Source organism: Pyxicephalus adspersus, chromosome 4, assembly GCF_032062135.1.
Source record: "Pyxicephalus adspersus chromosome 4, UCB_Pads_2.0, whole genome shotgun sequence".
Classification (NCBI taxonomy): Eukaryota; Metazoa; Chordata; class Amphibia; order Anura; family Pyxicephalidae; genus Pyxicephalus; species Pyxicephalus adspersus.
In genome coordinates this window covers 119,798,906-119,820,116 of record NC_092861.1, presented here as the reverse complement: position 1 = coordinate 119,820,116, position 21,211 = coordinate 119,798,906, and the positions used below count along the sequence as shown (strand labels likewise).

The 21,211-nt window shown below is 35.0% G+C and overlaps 1 protein-coding gene across 2 annotated transcripts in view; it reads left to right on the top strand.

Moving 5' to 3' along the window:
- The window catches only part of DZANK1 (double zinc ribbon and ankyrin repeat domains 1), a 28,516-nt gene that overhangs the window by 3,343 nt on the left and 3,962 nt on the right, over positions 1 to 21,211 (top strand). For both annotated transcript variants that reach the window (XM_072409467.1, XM_072409466.1), the window contains exons 2-17: positions 1,391 to 1,504; positions 2,015 to 2,168; positions 2,733 to 2,850; positions 3,628 to 3,724; positions 4,872 to 4,996; positions 6,047 to 6,132; positions 9,130 to 9,247; positions 10,690 to 10,803; positions 11,737 to 11,829; positions 12,461 to 12,583; positions 12,669 to 12,833; positions 14,852 to 15,071; positions 16,068 to 16,171; positions 17,704 to 17,778; positions 18,851 to 18,950; positions 20,262 to 20,359. In XM_072409467.1, the coding sequence (XP_072265568.1) occupies positions 1,396 to 1,504; positions 2,015 to 2,168; positions 2,733 to 2,850; positions 3,628 to 3,724; positions 4,872 to 4,996; positions 6,047 to 6,132; positions 9,130 to 9,247; positions 10,690 to 10,803; positions 11,737 to 11,829; positions 12,461 to 12,583; positions 12,669 to 12,833; positions 14,852 to 15,071; positions 16,068 to 16,171; positions 17,704 to 17,778; positions 18,851 to 18,950; positions 20,262 to 20,359 (1,899 nt within the window). In that variant the 5' untranslated portion in view covers positions 1,391 to 1,395. The remainder of the gene's footprint in view (positions 1 to 1,390; positions 1,505 to 2,014; positions 2,169 to 2,732; positions 2,851 to 3,627; positions 3,725 to 4,871; positions 4,997 to 6,046; positions 6,133 to 9,129; positions 9,248 to 10,689; positions 10,804 to 11,736; positions 11,830 to 12,460; positions 12,584 to 12,668; positions 12,834 to 14,851; positions 15,072 to 16,067; positions 16,172 to 17,703; positions 17,779 to 18,850; positions 18,951 to 20,261; positions 20,360 to 21,211) is intronic.

The following is a 21,211-nucleotide window of genomic DNA, read 5'->3' as shown; positions in this document are numbered from 1 at the left end:
TATTATTTTGTATTGGATTGGATACAGGACTTTGTATCAAATCCAATACAAAATGAGAGTTGGAATTTACCAATTACATACTTTGTATTTATTTTGAATTATTTTATATTGGATTGGATACAGGAGTTTGTATTTAGTCCAATACAAAATGTGTTTGAATGAGTTTCAGTTTGAATTTCCCGCACACGCGCCCACGTCATCACGCACGGAGGGAGAAAAAGCCGGCCGGCTTCTCCTTCTAAGCCAACGCTGGACACCCGACGCTGGAGGACGACGCTGGAACACGACCGATGGACGATCGCAGCGGGACCAGGTAAGTGATCGATAAACCCGAACTTTTCTCACTGTATTTTCATATAGTGAGAAAAGTTTGGGTTTATCGATAATTGTAACTTTTTGAAGTCCGTACCAAGGTCGGGCTTAACAGTCGGGTGGTTAATAAATCAGGCTCAATGTATCCAGTGTGTCTGCACAGTCATACAGGCAGTGATATGGACAGTTTTTATATTTTTTTATATTACCATGTTAGGTGATGTTTGTGGGTTAGTATGTGCACAGACATTAAAGAAAACAAATCTGGAATAGAATGTATTTAGCATTATGATGATAAAGAGCTATGTACATTAACCACACGTCAAGTATACAGTACATATCAGTAGAGATACATTTCTTGTTTAGTTTAGAGAAGCGATATTTGTTGCTTGGATGCATGAAGCTGGCCGCTTGACTGGGAGCTATTTAAACATTGGATGAAGGATGAAGCTCCACTACATACATAATTAGAAGGCTGCTTTATGGGTGTGGTGCAGTGCAAACATTTACAGAATACACCCATATTAAGCTCTAAATGTCATTTTTCCATGCATATAACGCTTTGTGTACTGAGAAGTTTAACTTTATATACAGAGGAGACTAAAGAATAAATTGTATGCCAAATATAGCTGGTACAAAATGACTGATATGAAGCTCTAATGCACAGGGTCCTCTCCTCCTCCCGTGTCACTGACCGTATCTGTCTGTCATTTACAACCCCTATGTAATGTACAGTGCGGTGTGATATGTTAGCCCTATATAAATACTGTTTATTAATAAAAATAATAATAATAGTGCTGTGGGGGTTAGCTGGAGGAACCAGAGAGAGATGTGGGGGACTGAGGAGATTGATACTTCTTGCAGATCTGAGAATATGCTAGTATCCTGGTATTCCCTGGGGCTGCCAGGATTAAGTGACATCACCTATCTCTTCTTCAGTAAAGGACCTGCCTGCTGCAATTTTTTATTTAGAATCTAATTCTCATTTTAGGTTCCCTTCTTGTAAAAAAATTTACATGTCTGTCACTTTGGAATATTCACCACATTTGCTAAAATAGTTCTCACTCTTGTGATGTAGACAGGATGACCGCTGGATCTATCTGTGTGCCGCAGATTATACCACTTCGTGTTCCTCTACCTGGTAAAGGGAAATATGAAGTAGACACCAACACACCAATCGAAATTAAATCAGGTATGTCAGAGAAAATACATGTAACTACCTTCATATTCAAATGAAGAAAACTGGGTAAGGTTATTACTTTCTGACCTTTAAAGTGTTCTAAACACCAAAACTTTTTTTTTAAGTGGTAAAGGATTAAAACCCTTTATTTCTAAAATTTTAGGATATTACCAGGACTGGAATAATAATGAAATGTTCCAATGGGGAATACCTGTTCCCATGACAATTGTCTAAGAGAAATCTTATATTAATATTAAAACAAATACAGTTTTGCATTAGAGTGTTCATTAAAACAACAATTCTGAAGTATGTAAATTAAGTGAATTCTGTATTCGACCAGACTGGAGATCCTTGGATGCTAGGGCATGGATGTATTAGGGTTTGAATATTCCTGCAAGTCAGATGTTCTTCGCAATAGTCATTTACCTTCTATAGAAATCCATTGTTTGAAATAATTTCAAGCTGCATATTTAATGTTTGTTGATGACCTATCACTATTTAGGATGTTATTTGTATTCACAGATTCCCCAGATGTATCCATATTTTATACATTGGATGGAAGCAAGCCAGATTTGCTTAAAAAGGTCGGCTATGCAGAAAACACAACTTTAAAATATAGAGGGTCATTTACATTGCCAGATGGCAAAATCACTGTTAAGGCTATGGCTGTGAGTAGGTAAGTAATCTATTGTCTATTGTCATTATAGGTATATATGGGATCACTAGTAGTTTCCTGTGCTGGTCCTGTATGTGCAGCCTTTAGCTCACATTGATAGGTAAAGATTGGCTCTATTTGAAGGCAATGCAAACTACATTTTAAAGGAATATTTATAAAGAAGTGAATGTGAGCTTTACAAAACATTCACTGTTGGTGTATCAATAACTGTCATTTAAAACACAAACACAAGGAGGATTTATCTGCAGTAAATTTTTGATAAATGTCAGATATACTGCTTCATAAATATACTCCTTTCATTTGCATGTTTTATATGCATTTGATGACTTCCTTCCATTTTGCAGACATCAGTTACTGTCCTATATTTGCAAGTCAGTCAGAAGTATCTGGCAAAAGTAGAATTTAAACTTTAGTAGTGCAATAATGTGTTTCTGGTAAATACTTTAAATCATTCACATTAAAATATGTAAAAGGGAATCTATAGACATTGTTAATGAAATTAATACTGTACTTTGTGTTTGATAATTGTACAAATGATCACTTTGTTATTTATTTTTTTCGTAGAGATGGCAGAGAAAGTGGCATTGTGACAAAAGTATTCATAGTGGAGTATATTCCTCCAGAAATTGACTCATCAGATGAAGACAATGATGAAAACTTCCTGAAAGAGCTCTCTAAAAAGGTAAACTATAAAAGACTCATGCACAAATCTAACACACAAAGATAGTAAAAAAAATATACTTTATGCAGTATATGCAACAATTAGTAATTATTTTTTTACCTGAGTTCAAAGCAATTGAAAAAAACCTATATATATATATATATATTTAGCAATCCCCTAATTAATATACAGCAATGTGTAATATGATACTTATTAAAGTGGTTAAATATTCTATTCTTAATAAGCAGGAACTAAAATAAAGCAACTCTAAAATACTCTTCTTATGAAGTCCTCTTACAGCCTTCTCCTAGCTCCTATGCTGATGTCCTGGCATATTTGGCTTTTTCACCAGCAATGTACAACACCTGGCTTGTCGTGAGCATTCTCTTTCCTAACAACCATTGGCCAATGGTAATATTAGGAACCATTAAGGCCATAGGAGTGTGCCCATTAGCTGGCATTGTTTGGAACAGTAACTTGATATACAGGAAATTTCCACACTGTCCACTGGTCAGAGCTAATGCATGAGAACTTTGTGTATTTCACCTTTGTGATAACCCCATTTAAGACTAGATTCCCATGTATGAAGTGCCCTCTGCTAGTGATAGAGCAGCAATGGGTACAGGAAACACCATCATCCCTGAAGAATAAATAAGGCCCAGTCTGCAACCATTGCTATATGCCACTACATTGCTTCTGTATTTATGGAAAAGTCTATTGACTCCTGAAGTAAGTCCCAAGTACATGACGTATTCTGTACATGATATTACCATCTATTGCAAACATCTCTCTGTTTAGGACACTGTCAATGTTTCTTCTCATCTGAAGACTAAAAAGAAAGGTGGGATTTCACAAAGAACTTCAGCCTGGGATGACACAGCACAAAGTTATAAAGGTAAAAGCGTTGGATCTCTGTTTGTTCTATGTTGGCTTGAAAACAAACAGGCGTAATGTGTAAATTCTGTAGGAGAAAAAGTTTCACAAATCACAGCAATCTAATGGATTCTTCCTTACATTAACATTAACATCTAACCTGTGCTGACAACTTGGAAGAGGCAATCTGTATCTGTAAGGTCCTTTGGGATTTGTGCAGAATTTACACACCAATATATAAAATAAAAAGGTGTACACATTGTTGTAGATGAAACTTTAACACTTAGGTATAAACTGCAAAAGCACCTAGATTGTAAGCTCTTCGGGGCAGGGTCCTCTCCTCCTGTGTCACTGTCTGTATTTGTCTGTCACTTGCAATCCCTATTTAATGTACAGCACTTCGTATCATGTTGGCGCTATATAAATCCAGTTTATTATTATTATTAATATTATTATTATTAATAATAATAATAATAATAATGTACCAATATACCAACTTTAAATGTAGGGAGGCAAAATCTGGACTTTTAAAGGTTACATGCTCAAAAACCTGAAAAAAAGCTAGAAGCACCTAAGTACTTCTAATAAACTGATGTAAAGAGAAGGTGGGGGGCAAATAAGGATTAATTGGGGAGTGTGAAACATAAGGAAAGCAAATCATGGCAATCTTCCCCTGAAAAGGAAAAATTGGCTATAGGGTAAAAGGACATGTGAATCTTTGCATGTGTTTAAATACCACAGCGAAAATACATTTGGACTAACAATAATGTAACATGTAATTTTTAACCACCTGGGCGTTTTACTGATGTCTAGATTTTTGTACCAAAAGCGGTACACTGTTTTTCATGAAATTTTTTTTTTTAAATTGTAGACCTGTAAGTTACAGAAATATGTCCGAACAAGGGTCTAGGAGATATCATGAATATAAAAAAAAAAGTTTGAAACACACAATCATGTAAAAAAATGTACTTTTTATAAAATTAAATAAAAAACACAAAAATCAGCTTAATGATAAGTATTTTTTAAACAAATATACTACAGTATTACACCTACTTTGACTGTTGTTACATATCACAACTAGACTAGTCAGTTAACCACTAGTAATAGTCTTGATATAGTTGGACAAACTTATAAACAGAGCATTTTGTATTTCTTTACTGTGTTTTTAGATCTTGATCCAGATGGAAGAATCAGCCACAGGTCTTTAAATGGTCCAAGATTTCTGAACAGCCGCCTTGGAAAGCCCAGCCAGGCGGAGGAGGCAGTGTCCATACCTCAAACCCAGAGGTCACAGGTAGGGCTTTTTTACTGTATCTATAACCTTATCAGTTGTGTTGAGGAGTTTGCTTCTTATGTTCTTCAGCCAATTAATTATGTAAATTTTATGATTTTTAGAATTTCTTTATTCACTAAAATTTGCCAGAGCTTTTTGGTACCTTAAAAACACAGTCATTACATCTGTATAAGAATGTATTTTATTTATGAATCATAATAATAAACTTAAATATAAAACGTTTGATATGATACTTACCACTAACCAGCTTTCGCTAAGTACACAATGACCACTGACTGCCTGCTTTTGATTGAACAGGTGATCAGATTTGTCCACCACCTGTCGTAGCACTATTACCCAAGGGGACACAGCTGATTTTTAATTTGAGGAGGTCAAGGAGCAGAACAAAGATATAGAAAACTGATTGTAGAGTTTAGATTTACTTTAAGGTGTCCCTTCCACATCTCTTTCTTTCTATGCAGAGACATGGCTCTGAAATATGTAGCTTGTCAAATTCACAGCTCTCCCAGCTGCTTCCTCAGATCAGAACTGAAAAAGCAGCTTGGGAGGCTGCAAAACATCAACAAAGTCCAGTTGAATATGACTAACTACTACTAGAGTTTTAAAATTTTTTTATCATTTTTACTATATACAGTATATGATTATCCATGATATGATGCAGTGATATATGTGGATGTAAAATAAAAAAGATTTTTAGGGTGTTTTTTTACTGACCTAACATATTTTATACATATTGAAAGTTTTATATACATATTTTTGGTTAAAAAATGCAAAAAAGAAAACACACAAGAAATCTGGCTGCAATATTATTTAAAAGTGCTAATAGAAAGCCGTATTTGTTCTATTCTAACAAAAGTTTGGATAGACAAAAGAATGAATAATATGTTTAAACTCTAAGAACTGTAAAAACTGAAGTGGGTAGAATAGGCAATTGTTGTTTCCAAAGTATTCATAGCAAATGAATATACACTAAAATATTCTAATTAACAATTCATTACATGTATGACAAAAATAGATTTTTATGATAATTACAACTTCTCTGCTATGTAGGTGAATGACTCCACTGAACCAATAGTTAGGAAGAGTCTGACAAGTACGCAGAGCATGAGAATCCAGAGGGAGACAGATTTCCTCAAGTAAGTCCCCCGTGACACTTCCATGTTTGTATAGTCTAAACTGAGGGACCATATGAAAGATATGAAAGTCGCTTAGTTTGTCTGTTGTCTAGTAGGAGGCCTTAAAGCACATACTTTTTCACATACTTCTGTTAATTCACGTTTACTATTTTTTTTTTTTTTTTCTGTGAATACTCATATCAAGCAATATTATCCTCCCTATATGTACACTTGCCCCTAAAAATCAAATACTGTAGATACAAAGATTTAATTAATTTAAGTAACAATCATATGGTCTTGGTATTTGTTTCTTCTCATAACTGTAATCTTTTCTTTTACTTAAGTGCTTCTGATAACAGTTGCAGGTTTAGAAAGGTAGGTTTCTCAGAAAACAAGTATATTTTACCATATACAGGTAGTCCCTAGGTTACATATGAGATAGGGACTGTAGGTTTGGTATTAAGTTGAATTTGTATATAAATCGGAACAGGTTCATTATTTTAATAAATGCAATAAGTACAGATGTTTGTCTCAACATAATTTTAGGCAGCGTGGTGTCAGTTACTGAATAAAATCCTTCACTGTGAGTTAATCACAAACAAAGCAAAAAAAAAATCTTTATGGAGCCTAGATATTCATTACTTTCTGGAGCAAGCTGTGCTTTGAAATGCAAAAAGAAACAACTGCAGAGTTTGTCTTGGTCATTAAAGTGTTACAAGAAGCTGCAAAAAAGCTCAGTCCTTAAGATCAAGCACAACCTCAGCTGTGTTTAGCAAAAGTTTACTTCTGCAAGTCATGCAAACCACCCCCTCCCCCTATCAAGCCTCCATCCTGCACAGGAGAAAGCAGGGAAGCCCTGTTCGTATCTAGAAGTCGTTCGTATGTAAGATGTCCCTAACCCAGGGATTACCTGTATATTAGCACATGATAAACTGAGTTACTGGTATAGGTGTATGTGGGGGATATGACTTTTTTTCTTTGGTTTATAGTATTACATTAAAAAAGTTATGGCAGCTCTGTTCACAGGGTTCTGTGAAACTCTAGGGTTCATTTTGTGGTTCCTTAAATATTGATAAAATTGATCCCCAAAGAAGTCTGATCGCCAAAAGTAGTCCACCAATGCAAGAGGAAATTTTCCACTAATTACTGAAGTAGAGGGTTTTCTTTCATACTCACCACATATGTTAGAAGACACCACAGAATTAATTGAATATGTGTTTTTTTGTTTGCGTTCACATGGGTGTTTCTGTAAATGATCTGCCATGGATCCACAGCAAATGGATGATTTGGATGCACACCAAATTATTTATTATTTTATTATGAACCCCTTTTCAAACTTGATGATCACTCCTAGTGTACTATGAGCTATTGGTATAATATTTTTTACCAGGGGTTCTTTGAGATATCAAAAATATTTTATGGTTACCTTCTACATAAAAATGTTGAAAGGCTGAGTCATAAAACAGGAATGGGACATTATAATGAGATACAAAACTACAGTTCATGCTTTTCCAGACCTTTAAAATAGTTTTTAAAACAAAGACACCCAGTGCATGCTTGTCAGTGTTTAGTGATACTTGTCTAAATGTGCAAGGAACATTTGCCAGTTTGTTAATAGAGTGACTAGTGGAGCTGATAAATATGAAGATGAACCTTCTTGGTAAACACATTTTAAAAATTAGGATTTTGTACTGAATGTGCCTGATTTATTAAAGCTCTCTAAGCCCTGGAGAGGATACACTTTTATCGGTGAAGCTGGGTGATCCAGCAAACCTGGAATAGATCTGGTCCAGGATTGAAAACATTTGCTAACAAATAGCAAATTACTTTTAGGAAATCCATTCCAGGTTTGCTGGATCACCCAGCTTGACTGATGAAAGTGTATATTCTCTAGCCTTGGAGAGCTTTAATAAATCAGACCCAATGTCTCGTTTACTGCTTCATATTAATTCCCCTAAGTCATTAAGGTTATGATTTCCTATAAAAAATATATGGCTGTGGGAATGTGTTGACATGAATACTGTATTTCATGTCTACATATCTACATATAATTTGTTTTTTTTATGTAAGCTTAAAAAAAAACAATAATATATAAAGCAAACCCAAATAGATATTTAATGAGTTAAACTATTAAGTATATTTCTGATCTTAATTTCTTGAGTCTTCACATCTGTTGAACCTATTATAGGATGCTTCCACTGTCTCTACTAGATTTTTATCTATTTTAAGTTATTGAGAATTGAATACGATAAGCTATACCACCCATAGATGGACAGGAACACCCCAAAAATACAAGTGAAGGAAATTATGGTAGAAAAAGGTCTTTGCGTAGTTATTAAAGACATATCTATTTAACAGGAGAGGAGCTGATTCGTCCCACCAGTCTTCTCTTGTAATTAAAATATTTTATGGTGAATGAGCTTTTTAAGCTGCTCACACAAGAGCAAGTTGGGCCTCCCAACACTTGTTAAAACCAGACATACAAGGGCTTATTTAGATCATTTCTTTGCCTTTTTTTTCTATTCATCACTTTTATAACACTGTATATATAAAAAGGCAATCAGATAATATATTTTATATTTTATATTTGGTGCTATAGTTAGAGTTAGTGCTTTAATTATCTTTTTGAATATCTTTTTCAATTAAAAATTCTCTAAAATTGTTGATCCTGCTGAAAAGTGACCATCTTTTCACATGAATGCCACATTTATATATTGCGTGAGCCTAAAAATTATGGTATTTCCATATTTATAAGACCAATTTTCTGATGAACATTCATTGCTTTACTGTTCAAGTGCTTCCATCAACCATATCTTGTAAGGCAAAATGGAGACAAAAGTGTTTTCAAATCTTACATCCTGACCATTGTATTGGGTTAATAAGTGTTGTTAGATCTTATATCCTGGGAACTTTCATCTTCATTTTTTTTATTGGACTCATTTAAGTAGCTTATTAGGTAATACAGTTTTTAACCTTATTCATCCTAGCATACTCTCAATGTTTTTTTTTAAATCACAGATGTGCCCACTGCTTAGCCCCTCGCCCATCTGATCCGTTTGCTCGCTTCTGTCAGGATTGTGGCTCCCCTGTTCCACCAGTGCCTGGACGTCGCTTGCCACCACCAGAGGGTGCTCAGGTAAGCAGTGCAGGTGCTTGATGTTGTACCCCACTTTTTATCAATGCAAGGTCTGCCTATACTAGTTTTCTGCTATTTAATTACAATTGAAATGACATATTGTTATAGACATCAATAAAATGAAAACATGGATGAATAGCATACATAGGAGCTTCTTCACCAGCCAAAGGATTTGTATTTCTGTCAACTCACTGCTAAGATTTGCACATTCTTGTCAGACAGCACAGTGAACCCGATTTTTCTCAGCTGCAGTTCATTAATACAGTTGGATTTGTTACTCCTCAGCATGTGATTGGACAGTGAATGGAGATGCAGCACACTCACAAGCTCATCTTTACATCACTTAGCTCTTTGCATACCGCATGTTCTTTGGTAATACATACAAACAGTAGCAGATTTGAGGGTTTTAGTTTTCATGTTGTTTTTTTTTTTTTTTAAATGAACTTGTGTACATACAAAACAAAGGTTTGCGTAAATAATCCCCTCCATTTTTCCATGACACATTATCCTGTTGAGTTATTGGCCCTGATTTATTAAAACTCTCTAAGGCTGGAGAGGATATACTTTCATCAGTGAACCTATTTGATCTAGCAAACCTAGAATGGATTTCTTCAAAGTCATTTGCTATTTGCTAACATATGTTTTAAATCCTGGACCAGATCCATTCCAGGTTTGCTGGATCACCCAGCATTACTGATGAAAGTGTATCCTCTCCAGCCTTGGAGAGCTTTAATAAATCAGGCCCATTGGGTGCAAAATAAAAAATCAGATCAGAGTTGACGTGATGTGATGGGGCAAAAGAGCAAAAGCAAGGTGATTATGTACTCAATAACTTAAAAGTGAGAAGACATCAAGAGAAAGTTTTTTTTTTTAACTTTATAGGGTTTGAAACCTCTATTTGATATATTTATTTGAATAAATCTTGACGAATACATTTTTTTAGTACATGAAGTGCAATCCTTAGAGAATTCTGTCTCCAGCAGGGGATGGTATTGCCATGTAATTTATACAGATACAGATGTTAAACAAACTTGAGCTTACAAATTGCATCACCATACTAACAGCTGATAATGTCATACATTGTTATACAAGACAATGTATTGTTGAAAGTATCTTAAAAAATGCATGTTTACGGTATGTATAAATGGGTCAAATTAATTAAAGCATAAAGATAACACAGTTTTTGTTGTGGATAACAAGTTCTGTTCTTCCATGAAACACAGCAGCACAAAAGTCTTATCATCATTGCAATATTTATCTTTTTCTGCTACGCCTTTAGATAATTGCTGGATAAAGCTATTGAGTACAATCTAATTACTATACTGCTACAATTATGTTCTCTATTTGCAATTTTTTCCTTGGCTCATTTCCATACATTGGATATCTTAAAGACTTATTAGGAAATATTATGATGATCATGTATTTATTGTGTCATTTTACAGATGGGGCTGTGTGTTGAATGTAGAACGATGGTTCCTATGAACACTCCTTCCTGTATTGTGTGTGAAGCTCCTTTGTTTGCACAAATGCAGCCTCAAGCTAGTATCCATCTCAAGGTAACATAACATCGAGTGCCATGTACCTTTCTGTCATACATTCTATGTAGATATGCATTCTAGGGTAGGACATTTACCAAAAATAGGAGCACATGTATGTCCTTATCAACCATTTATAGAGTATACAATGAAAAATTCTAATTGGATGCTTTTGAGAATATCAGTTTTCTTTTTTCAATTTTTCTTTGTATGTAGCCTTACCATTATGTCTGTGCACCTGTGAACACAAAACCTGTAATTTCAAATTATCCCTAGTAGAGATAGGCAAATGTACTTGGGTTTGATTTGCTCCAATAATAAACTGCCCCTGAAAAACTCAAGCGAGTGAAAACACTGTGTACCTTAAAAAACAGCTCACAGATCATGTTTACCTACTAACCCTTTTGATATCATTATAGTGCTTGGCAAGGTAAATATTTTTTAGGGGAAGCACCAAAACTGGAAATGTTGTAACTTATTTTATTAAATAGTTTCTGTGCTCTGGTCAAAAAATTATATTGCCATAAATGAATGTGAGGGCATATTCAGACATTTTTTCATGCTTTTGTAATCCCTATTGCTACTTACAAATGCTTACAAAAGCCTTGTAATAAATTTTTGAAAAGGAATGACTTTTTTTGTGTAGGCTTTTGCAGGCTTCAGGCGGTTTCATTTACATGTAGCTTCAAGGGTCGTTTTGCCATCGAAACGCCTTCATAGACTTGCAATCCACCACTCATTAAAGATTGTGCAGGCATTTGTGAGCTATGCTGCAGGCTTTTTAGGCATTTATATCCGCTTTTAAAGATAGGGAATTGTTTGCTGAATAAAAAAAAAGTCAGAATAAACACCTGAACATAATAAACAAGAAAACCTGTACCCATCCAGCTTAATTTCTTTATTGTTCCAGACAACTATCATTACTTTATGATAATCTTATTATTTAATTTTCAGGATAAAACTGTGTGCCGTTCTTGTGGAACTGGAAATCCCATTAATCTAAAACACTGTGTGACATGTGAGGCCAAGCTACCAGAAACCCATACGGTAGGGATTAATATGTGTTCTCTTTATGTTCATGTATTTAGCATGTTATGATGGCTGAAGTGCTAGTTTGTGAATCAGGGAAGAAAAAGTTAAGTGAGGTGATGGGGGTGAGTGAAAACAACACTTATTGTAATCAAAGAGAGACACTTACTTCACCTGTTTAGGTGAAATGACCTAGACATTTTTGTGCCCAGTTATCACAGAGAGCTAGTCATCAAGGCCATTATTAGTCAATATGTGTTGGTTTAACTTGTTTTATTAGGAACCATTCCCCTCTTTTTATTAAGATGACAATTGGAGATGTTTGTGTATTTAGAGAAACAGCTAACATTGCTCAAGCGCATATCCTAAAAGTATGTTGCATCTTATGGCTACTTTGATGTCTTTCCTGACAGTTTTTAAAATTGAAGATATTTCAATACCCTACCAAGCCATTTTTGTTTCCTTTTGATCTTAAGGGTCCAGTTTGTACTAGCATATGGGTACTGGATCCTTTTAAGATATTGTATTTATTTTGAAAAGTTAGAGTTTATTGGTTTAGGTGCTTTTGCATTCTTTAATAATTCTATATTTCCTTCTGTGTGGCTTTCAGTATACCAATAAATGTTTTGTCATTTATTCCTTATGGCAGCCAATATACAGTGGAGATTCTGCACCTCCTTTACCTAACCAGATGGGAAAAATGCAGGCTTGTTCCAAGTGTGGCCGTGTGAATTTGGCAGATGCTCGTTTCTGTGACTGGTGTGGGGCAAAGGTAATACCACACTATAATTAATAATCAGTGCCTAATTTTATTTATTTTTATTAAACTTTAAGTGACAACATATTTTTTTTTTTAGCCGGGCCCGTTTGCAAGCTATCTGACTTGTTCTAAGTGTGGGGCCAGCAACCATCCCTATGCTCACTTCTGTGCAACCTGTGGGGTTTACTTGGAGCCTCCAGCGAGATTCTCAGCCCAGCAGAACAGGATGCTAAACAGTACAAGCCAGATGACGCAATCTGCTGTAAGCCAACTTTTATATTTAACTTTTCCATTTAACTTTTCTTAGTTATTCTCTTTTACAATTGTTTTTCTGCCTACACACAGCATCAGCCATTTTTTATGAAAATTACTGTTGTTGATAGGCAGAAATAAGGAAGACTTGCATTTTATCTGTATTTCACTGTTGATTAATCAACTTAGTTGGATAAGCTCTACAATAGTTAAAGATGGCTGCTTGGCTCCTGTGAAGTTCAAATGACTTCATGTTTTAACACTATTGAAAATCATTGCATTGTACTGTGCTTGTACAGAGCACCCAAACTGAAGATGTTGTATTGAAGAATCGAAAGCCCAAGAGCTGAATTCGCAACCAGTTTCCATCACTGAATTACAACAGGACTTGCCAAAGCTACTGATATCTACTATAGCTATAGCTACTGCAATCCGTAGTAACGGCAAGCCAGCTGCAATTCATATTAGACTGCTGTTCTTTAGACGCAAGGACAATGCCGCTACTACAAAACCCGGCATCACTCGCGTCTCTAAACCAGTAGCCTCTCTGCCAATGCATGGCCTATGCGTGGCTCCACATTTTATAGACACAAATGATGCCAGGAATTGTAGTAGTGGCATCACTCCTGTCTATTAAACAGCAGCCTATGTGTGAACCCCGCAGAGTTTATACTGACAGGTAAACTCAATAATCAGGAATTATCATAGAGCTATTGCTATATTAATTGTTTTACTGTGCCAGAGAATGCAATATGAAACCAAATAATGCAGCAATTCATTTGGTTTCACATTGCATTCTCTGGCAAAGTAAAAACAATTGGGGTCTGATTTATTAAAGCTCTCAAAGGCTGGAGAGGATACACTTTCATCAGGGAAGTGGGGTGATCCAGAAAACCTGGAATGGATTTCTTCAAAGTAATTTGCTATTTGCTAGCAAATGTTTTGAATCATGGACCAGATCCATTCCAGGTTTGCTGGATCACCCAGCTGAAAGTGTATTATCTTCAGCCTTGAAGAGCTTTAATAAATCAGGCTCTTAATCTCAATAGGAAGAAACAAAAACACATGAGAAGAGCATGCAGTAATATGCAGTGGATTGATCTAAATATTTAGATCAATCCACTTCATATTACTGCATGCTCTTCTCATGTGTACTTCTTTCTTCTTATTGAGATTAATTGTTTTTTCAATAATTTTCAAGTTTGGCCCGTGACTTGGTCTAAGTTTTTAATTTCGGCCCTCTGTGTATTTGAGTTTGACACCCCTGATCTAGATGGACCAGATATTCCAAGAGGCTCTAGCAGGTATACAGGGTAATGCGCATGACAGGATTGGAAGTATCAACAACGTAGGGGCTTTGTGAATATTGGTACCCTGGCCTTAATGAACACATGTTGTGTAATTAGGAACTTTTGGCTTTAGTATACCTTTCTGTATGTTGCCAGTTTTTCTGATGACACAAGGGGTCAGATTTTCTAAAATGCAATGTGCTATGAACCAAGGTAATTTTGAAGAGGCAAGTAGGGTATGTGAACTTTAAACATCCAGTCGTGTTTTTTACTACTCAACAAAAGTATTTTGTATATTCGTGTTTTTGCTTAATGTACATATATATTTGAATTGCAAAGTTGTATACATTTGTTTATTTACTGTTCAAACTTTATCACTAAAAATATGTTTAAAAAAAAAAATCCAGTCATGTTAGCAATCTCCATTAAATAATATACTTCTATATTAATAATTAATAACAATGATAATATTATTAATAAATCAGGCTCAATATCACTGTAAACTTATAAATTTGGTTGTTAACGTTATTGATCATGATCATTATTATATATTTATATTATTACAAATAAAAAATCATTTTAGTAGCATTTATATGTACTAAGAATCTTTACCTTTTACAGTACAGAATATGTAAACTTCCATAAAAAGTAAAACATAAAACATATTAAAGCACCTAATCATCTCTTTTGAAAATAGTATTCAGTTATGCCAAATGTCTTTTATAATTTTCTATTTTAGGATTTAGATGGTCGTGCTTCCTGGCAACCATTATCTGTTTCCTTACCAGACCCTAGACTAGGTACTGAGAAAGTGGACAGAGGGACTCAAACTGTAGGATTGTTTTACCCATCTAGCAGACTAATGGAAAAGAAGGAGCTGGAGCTAATCTCTGAGAAAGAGAAGAAGGAGAAGATGAGCGATCGCAAACCACTACTTACAGCAATCAGTCCAGGTCGAGGTGAGATGTGCTGTGTAATACAGGATAATGTATTACCACATACACGCTGATGGTGCTCTGGTTAAACCTAAATTTAGGCGTATCAAAATTGTTTTTTTTTTACCTACTACATTAAGAGCCTCATTTTTAAGGCCCAGCCATACCCCTAAAAGTTGTCTGGCACATTTATAAAACACTGCTGTGTTGTTTGTTAATGCAGTTTGTGCTTTTTCTTGCTATTTGAAGATTTTCCAATCTGAAAAATAAATTTTTGAATGCTTTAAAATGCCAAAGGAAAGATGCATGATATAAAAGCATGGGGAAAAATTTTGCTTGGAGGAGGGGGAAATCTTTCACATGACCCAAAACACTGGTGTTATGCATAAAGTTTATGCTGTCTTTATATCTGCATTTTAAAATCTAACCAGGAAATGCTGTGAAAATCTCAGATTTGGGTAAAATAAAGACAAATGATTTGTCAGGTAAACAGAATACATATATCTATATCTTGTGTATTTAGCTGGTTGCCTAGAGTTTTGATTTAACACATAACTTTAACCAACCCCTTTAACCAAGGGGAGAAATGGACAAAGGAGTTAAAAGTCATGGATAAAAATCTAAAAGGACTTTAACCATGTTTTATACCTCACTGTACCATAATAAATAATTTATACCTTCCTTTCCCTTCCTTACTCTTTTTTTTATTCCTGATTTTTATACATCTATAGTAATTTATTATTTTTACTTCTTTTTTGCCATTAAAATTAGTAAGTTAAAGTTACCTATTTTTACAAGATTACCACCAACAGAAATCCTTTTTTTTATTTTTTTAACACAACCTATATGTATCACATCTGTATTGTACATAATTAAATGTTTTTTGCTAAATCTTTTTTTAAATGAAAATGGCTATGGAAGTTTACTGGTTATGGCTTCCAGTAACACATGTAGCTTGTGGAAACTTTTCTTATAGTGTGAAAGTTTTCTTATAATTTATAAATCATTTTTTTCTTGTAGGTTATTGGAGGCAGCAATTGGATCACATTTGTGCTCACTTACGATGCTATACACAGAATGATTCTGAATTTAAGGCATTGATTGGAAATCCTCGGATGGGAAGAGTAAGTATGATGGCCAGCATGGACTGCTGCTCAGTGATTCGAAAAATGAACATGAGGGCATAAAAATCATAAAGGAGGAAAACATCAATTTAAATGATTTGATATTGCTATTTTAGGAGACACTGTCACCTGTCAAAGTCTCTGCAAAGGGCTTCTACCCACTCCTCTACACTCATCTCACATGCACTCTTTCACAGTTCCTTTCTCATTTAAGAAAGAGTCCTGAAGTTTCTGAAATGAGCTGATGGGAGCAGTGAAGAATTACATTTTTCCAATGTTGTATGTAAAAGGTATCCCTGGCCTACCTTTTTGACTAGGGTTTTCTCAAACATTGGCAAAAAGATCATTATTTTATTTAGAAGATTTGTTTAGATCATTAAAGGTGTTTTTTAAGGGGCCTCAAGTGCTGTTCTTGACATCACCAAATTGCGCATGGTAAATTCATGGATTGTATTTACAGAAAACTGCCAAGGACATATAACAAGTGATAGGCAGACACTGCATATACACTAAAGGAGTTATCAAAGATTGGTGACATGCTTAAGGGGACTGTTAGAGTTTTTGACTGCGTTAGAGTTTCATACTGCATGAGTTAGCAATCACTGCTAATGCTGCCTTTTCGGAGTGCTTCCACATTTGTACTTCCCACAGGCCTCTTAAAAATTAATTTTGCCACATTTTATATTTCTGAATAATATTTTTTCTTCTTGAAGCCTTAAATTACATGTTTCAGAAGGGGGTTATTTTTCTGAGACTGCATTAAAGCTATGGTAAAAGCTCATTGCAGAGTTCCCAATGCAAAGTGAACCAAAGTTTTGCCCAAATTGAAGAAAGCAGCAGATTATCTTAATATAATTTTCCCCAGCGGCATACATGTTCCGTTTTGTTTGATTCCCCTTCACTTCATTTGGGCAAAGGGAGCAAGAGAAATAACCTCCATAAGGCTTTAGTCAGACCACTGATCAGGAATTGCACATGACTGACTTTTCTCTGGCTCTACATTGTAGTACTGGGCCAATTGATATATACATTTAGTCCCCAGGTTAAGGACATCTGACATACGGATGCCTGCTAGATACGAACAGGGCTTCCCTGCTCGCTGGTGTGCAAGATGGAGGCTTGGAGGGGGGAGGGGCGGTTTGCATGACTTTCAGAAGAAATTTTTTGCTAATCACAGCTGAGGTTGTAGGTGATATTGGCTGGGGGCTGAGCTCATTCTGCAGCCTCTTGTAACTTTTTAATGACCAAGACAAACTCTGCAGTTGTTTCTTGCTCCAGAGGTTAATAAATGTCTAGGCTCCATAAAGTTTTTTTTTTTTGCTTTGTTTGTGATTATACCACAGTGAGGATTTTATTCAGTAACTGACATCACGATGCCTAATAATATTCTGAGACAAACATCTGTCCTAATTGCATTTATTAAAATAATGTACATGTTCCGACTTACATACAAATTCAACTTAAGAACAAACCTACAGTCCCTAACTCGTATGTAACCCGGGGACAACCTGTATTTATGTTTTCTGTTTCAGATTATATCAGCCACAATGCATGAAGATGGATATGAAGTCAGTCTGAGGTTAAACTATGTTTTAGTGACAGACAAGGTCAGTATTATCATCAGAACCTTTCCGTCTAAAACAAAACTATAGTGTTGCAATGCTAGGACATTCAAATTGCCTCTGGTATCTTTGATGAACTCTACTGAATTACAGGCTCTGACTGTACATGAATGTTTTACGTCTTTCAAGGTTATACCTTGCCTTGCATTATGTCTGTTGAATGTCAAATGCCAAAGTTTTAATGGCCAGAATTGCAGTAGGCAGGGCTTATTGTGATAGAGGTGATAGAGATTAATCTCAACTTGGGCAGAACTTCTGCAGAATTCTGTAAGTAGAGAAAAGTCATCAGTAAACTAGTTGAAAGGTGAGCAAAATACACCAGGCCATATTATCCATTTAGACTGTAGTTTATTGGAGTTTTCTGATTGGCTGCCAGGTATTACAGAACTTTGTCATTAAAGTTGCTTTTCGTACTGCCATATTTAGTAAAGCTGCTAATCATTCTTTTCATTTTGTTGTTTTCATACATAAGGAAAACAGCAAGAATATGTTAAAAACAAGCAAAGAAAAATTAATAATAAATAGTAATATATAGATGACAAAGTATTGCTTCTTACACACGTTAGATTTTTGTCATTGGAAAGGATTTTTCACAATCCTTTTCAACCACAAAAGACTGAAAAATCCATGAATGAGCATTGTACACATGCCAGATTCTCCTTCAATACCAGCCCTGAAGCGATAATTGGACAAATTTATCTGACGTGTGATGCATAAGAGAGCGCTTTTCATGCATTTTGGGGAGTTGGGTAAACAAGCGAGCGTCACCCCACTGCACTCTCTCCCCTTCACTTGTATTACAATCATTCGTGGATCTGCCAGGACGGATCCATGAACGATGACAGACAGCTGCTGTACACACGTCAGATTCTCGTTCGATATTAGCCCTAAAACGATAATCAAACGAGGATCATCTGACGTGTGTACATAGCCTTCTACATTTTATTTACAAAGTATTCTATGTTGTAAAAAGTAATAATAAACATGTTACGTATGAATAATTCATATACCTTTTATCCATATATTTTATAAAGTACTAGCTATGTTCATTTCATAGAATGTTGTGACTGGAAAACCAATGAATCTGTCCAGGAATAATTTCCTGAGCAATGTGACAGAGGGCAGAGATGATTTGGATGAGACACAATCCAGTGTGGGTGAGTCTTAAAACATTTGAACATTTTTTAGCTTGAAAGCCTGATGTACTAAAAACATGAAAGTATTTGCACAGGAAACACTTTTGTGAAAAGGTCAGGGATCCTAAATACACTTGTGCAAAGTCCATGGTTTAATAAAGTCACCTTCTCTGGGCTTTTAAGTTGTGAGAGGGGCTGATGGCCCTAAGACCTGGGCTTGTTGATTTTTGAGGGGAGGTTGATTTTGCTTCCCTTCATCTTAGCAAGATGTATTAGTGAGATTTGCTGTTTAAAGCTATATATATGGGGTGCCAGGCAACTTTGCAAATATTTATTTTTATGTCTGTTTTTTCCATACTTTGTTTTTGCTATTATCACAGACCCAGTAAAGTGTAAACAGTGCTGTGTAGTAAAGTGCTTGAATGCTTGAAGATTATGGTTGATAAAAAAAGGAACTCAGCCCAACCAAAATTCAATGTATACTTGGCTGATATAGCCATTAAAGTTAACCTGTTACATATTACAATTTATATTTTGCTACCCTGATTGGCTAATAGGAGGAACCACAAGTTATCATCTATTGAATACTGACAATGAGATATTGAGATGTACAGAGGTAACATAGCCTACATGCTGAGTAGTTCAGTATTTCATCGGGACATTGCTGTTCTACTCTTCTGCTACCTTTTTCCTTTAATCTGATCCTAGAATTGCATCATCTGGTGATGACAGAATTTACTTACTATTACTTTTACTAAACAAAATTTCAATGGTAAAAAAAAACAGTTTTCCACAGCCACAATGATTTAGACTTTTAAATGCAGTTTATAAAATTTCTTTATATTTATAGGCTTTGTATATAAATGGGATCCTTATATGCTTTTAAAATACAATGGGCCTGATTTATTAAAGCTCTCTAAGACTGGATAAGATAGACTATCATATGTGAACCTTGGTGATCCAGCAAATCATTTCCTAATATTTGGCAAATGTTTTCAATCCTGTCCAGTCTTGGAGAGCTTTCATAAAACATGTCCAAAGAAACTGAGTTTGATGTGAGTTTATCAGGCCAAATATCCGCAAAGTACGGCAGAAAGAACTATTTTCTCCTGTGCTTGTTTAATAATGAAATCAGTATTAATGATGTACAACAGTTCAGTGTTAATCAGTTCATAAAGCAAATGGAAGAATAGAGCATAGTTATTAATCTGCATGCATAATCCAGAAAATGCATAGTAATTATTAATGTTTGAATTACATTTTTAAACTTGCTCCACTGCTTTGGTGTCCCTCAGCTTGTAGCTTTGTATAACACTTATATATCCCCTGCAGCAAGTGAAGATGGCCTAAGTGCCAGAAGCAACAACTCAAAAACCAAAAGATCCAAAAGGAAAAATAGGAAGACACTACAGAAAGAAGATCGACTTTCCGTATGTGTCTCATATACCATGTAACCTGTACACATTATTTAGTTAAAGGATTGCACCATATCAGCTACCATGGTACAATGAATGTTATTCATGCTTTGTAACATTTCCAGTATGTATTACTGATCAGAGTACCCTCCTGTAAATGTATTGATGTTATCTCCTTCTAGAATAGTTGTTCAGTCATCGTTTAGGATAAGCGTCTACTTTTTGGACTGGAAAGATGCAAGCTCAGGGATGATATGATCATGTAAATCTTTACAGTTAGTGGCTGTGTTCATAAACGTATATCATAGATTAGCCCACAACTTCAGTCATGATTTTGTGACTTGCTACAAAGTTACAGTGTTGCTGTTTGAGTAATGAGGGTGGGTAGACTGAGGAAGTGCTTTCTTCTGACTGAAGCAGATTGACGACTTCATCTCGGCCTAGAGTTTGCCTAGAATATATTCTATCCTTCTGTATCATAAATAGTACCAAAGTCATCAATGACTTGTTGGGCCTTTAGCTGAAATGTAAAAATGGCTGAACTGGTTATTAATAAAAGACTTAATTAATATTTATTAAGACTTAATTAATATTATTAAGATTTATATTAATTAATATAAATCTATTTAAAAAAATATTTTTTTTTTTTAAATAAAAAGTTATATATTAAAAACTGTTGCATATATTGTGCAAATTCTGCATCAGCCCCATGTGATATGAATAAGGCTCACAGTTTCCCTAGTGTTTAAATGTCTTTGTTTGAAATCTACATTTATGCAGTTGACACCAGTCCACACCAAAGCGTTGATGGGCTTTAAAGAAAACATATTCTACAACATTTGGAAATTGTTATTATTATTATTATTA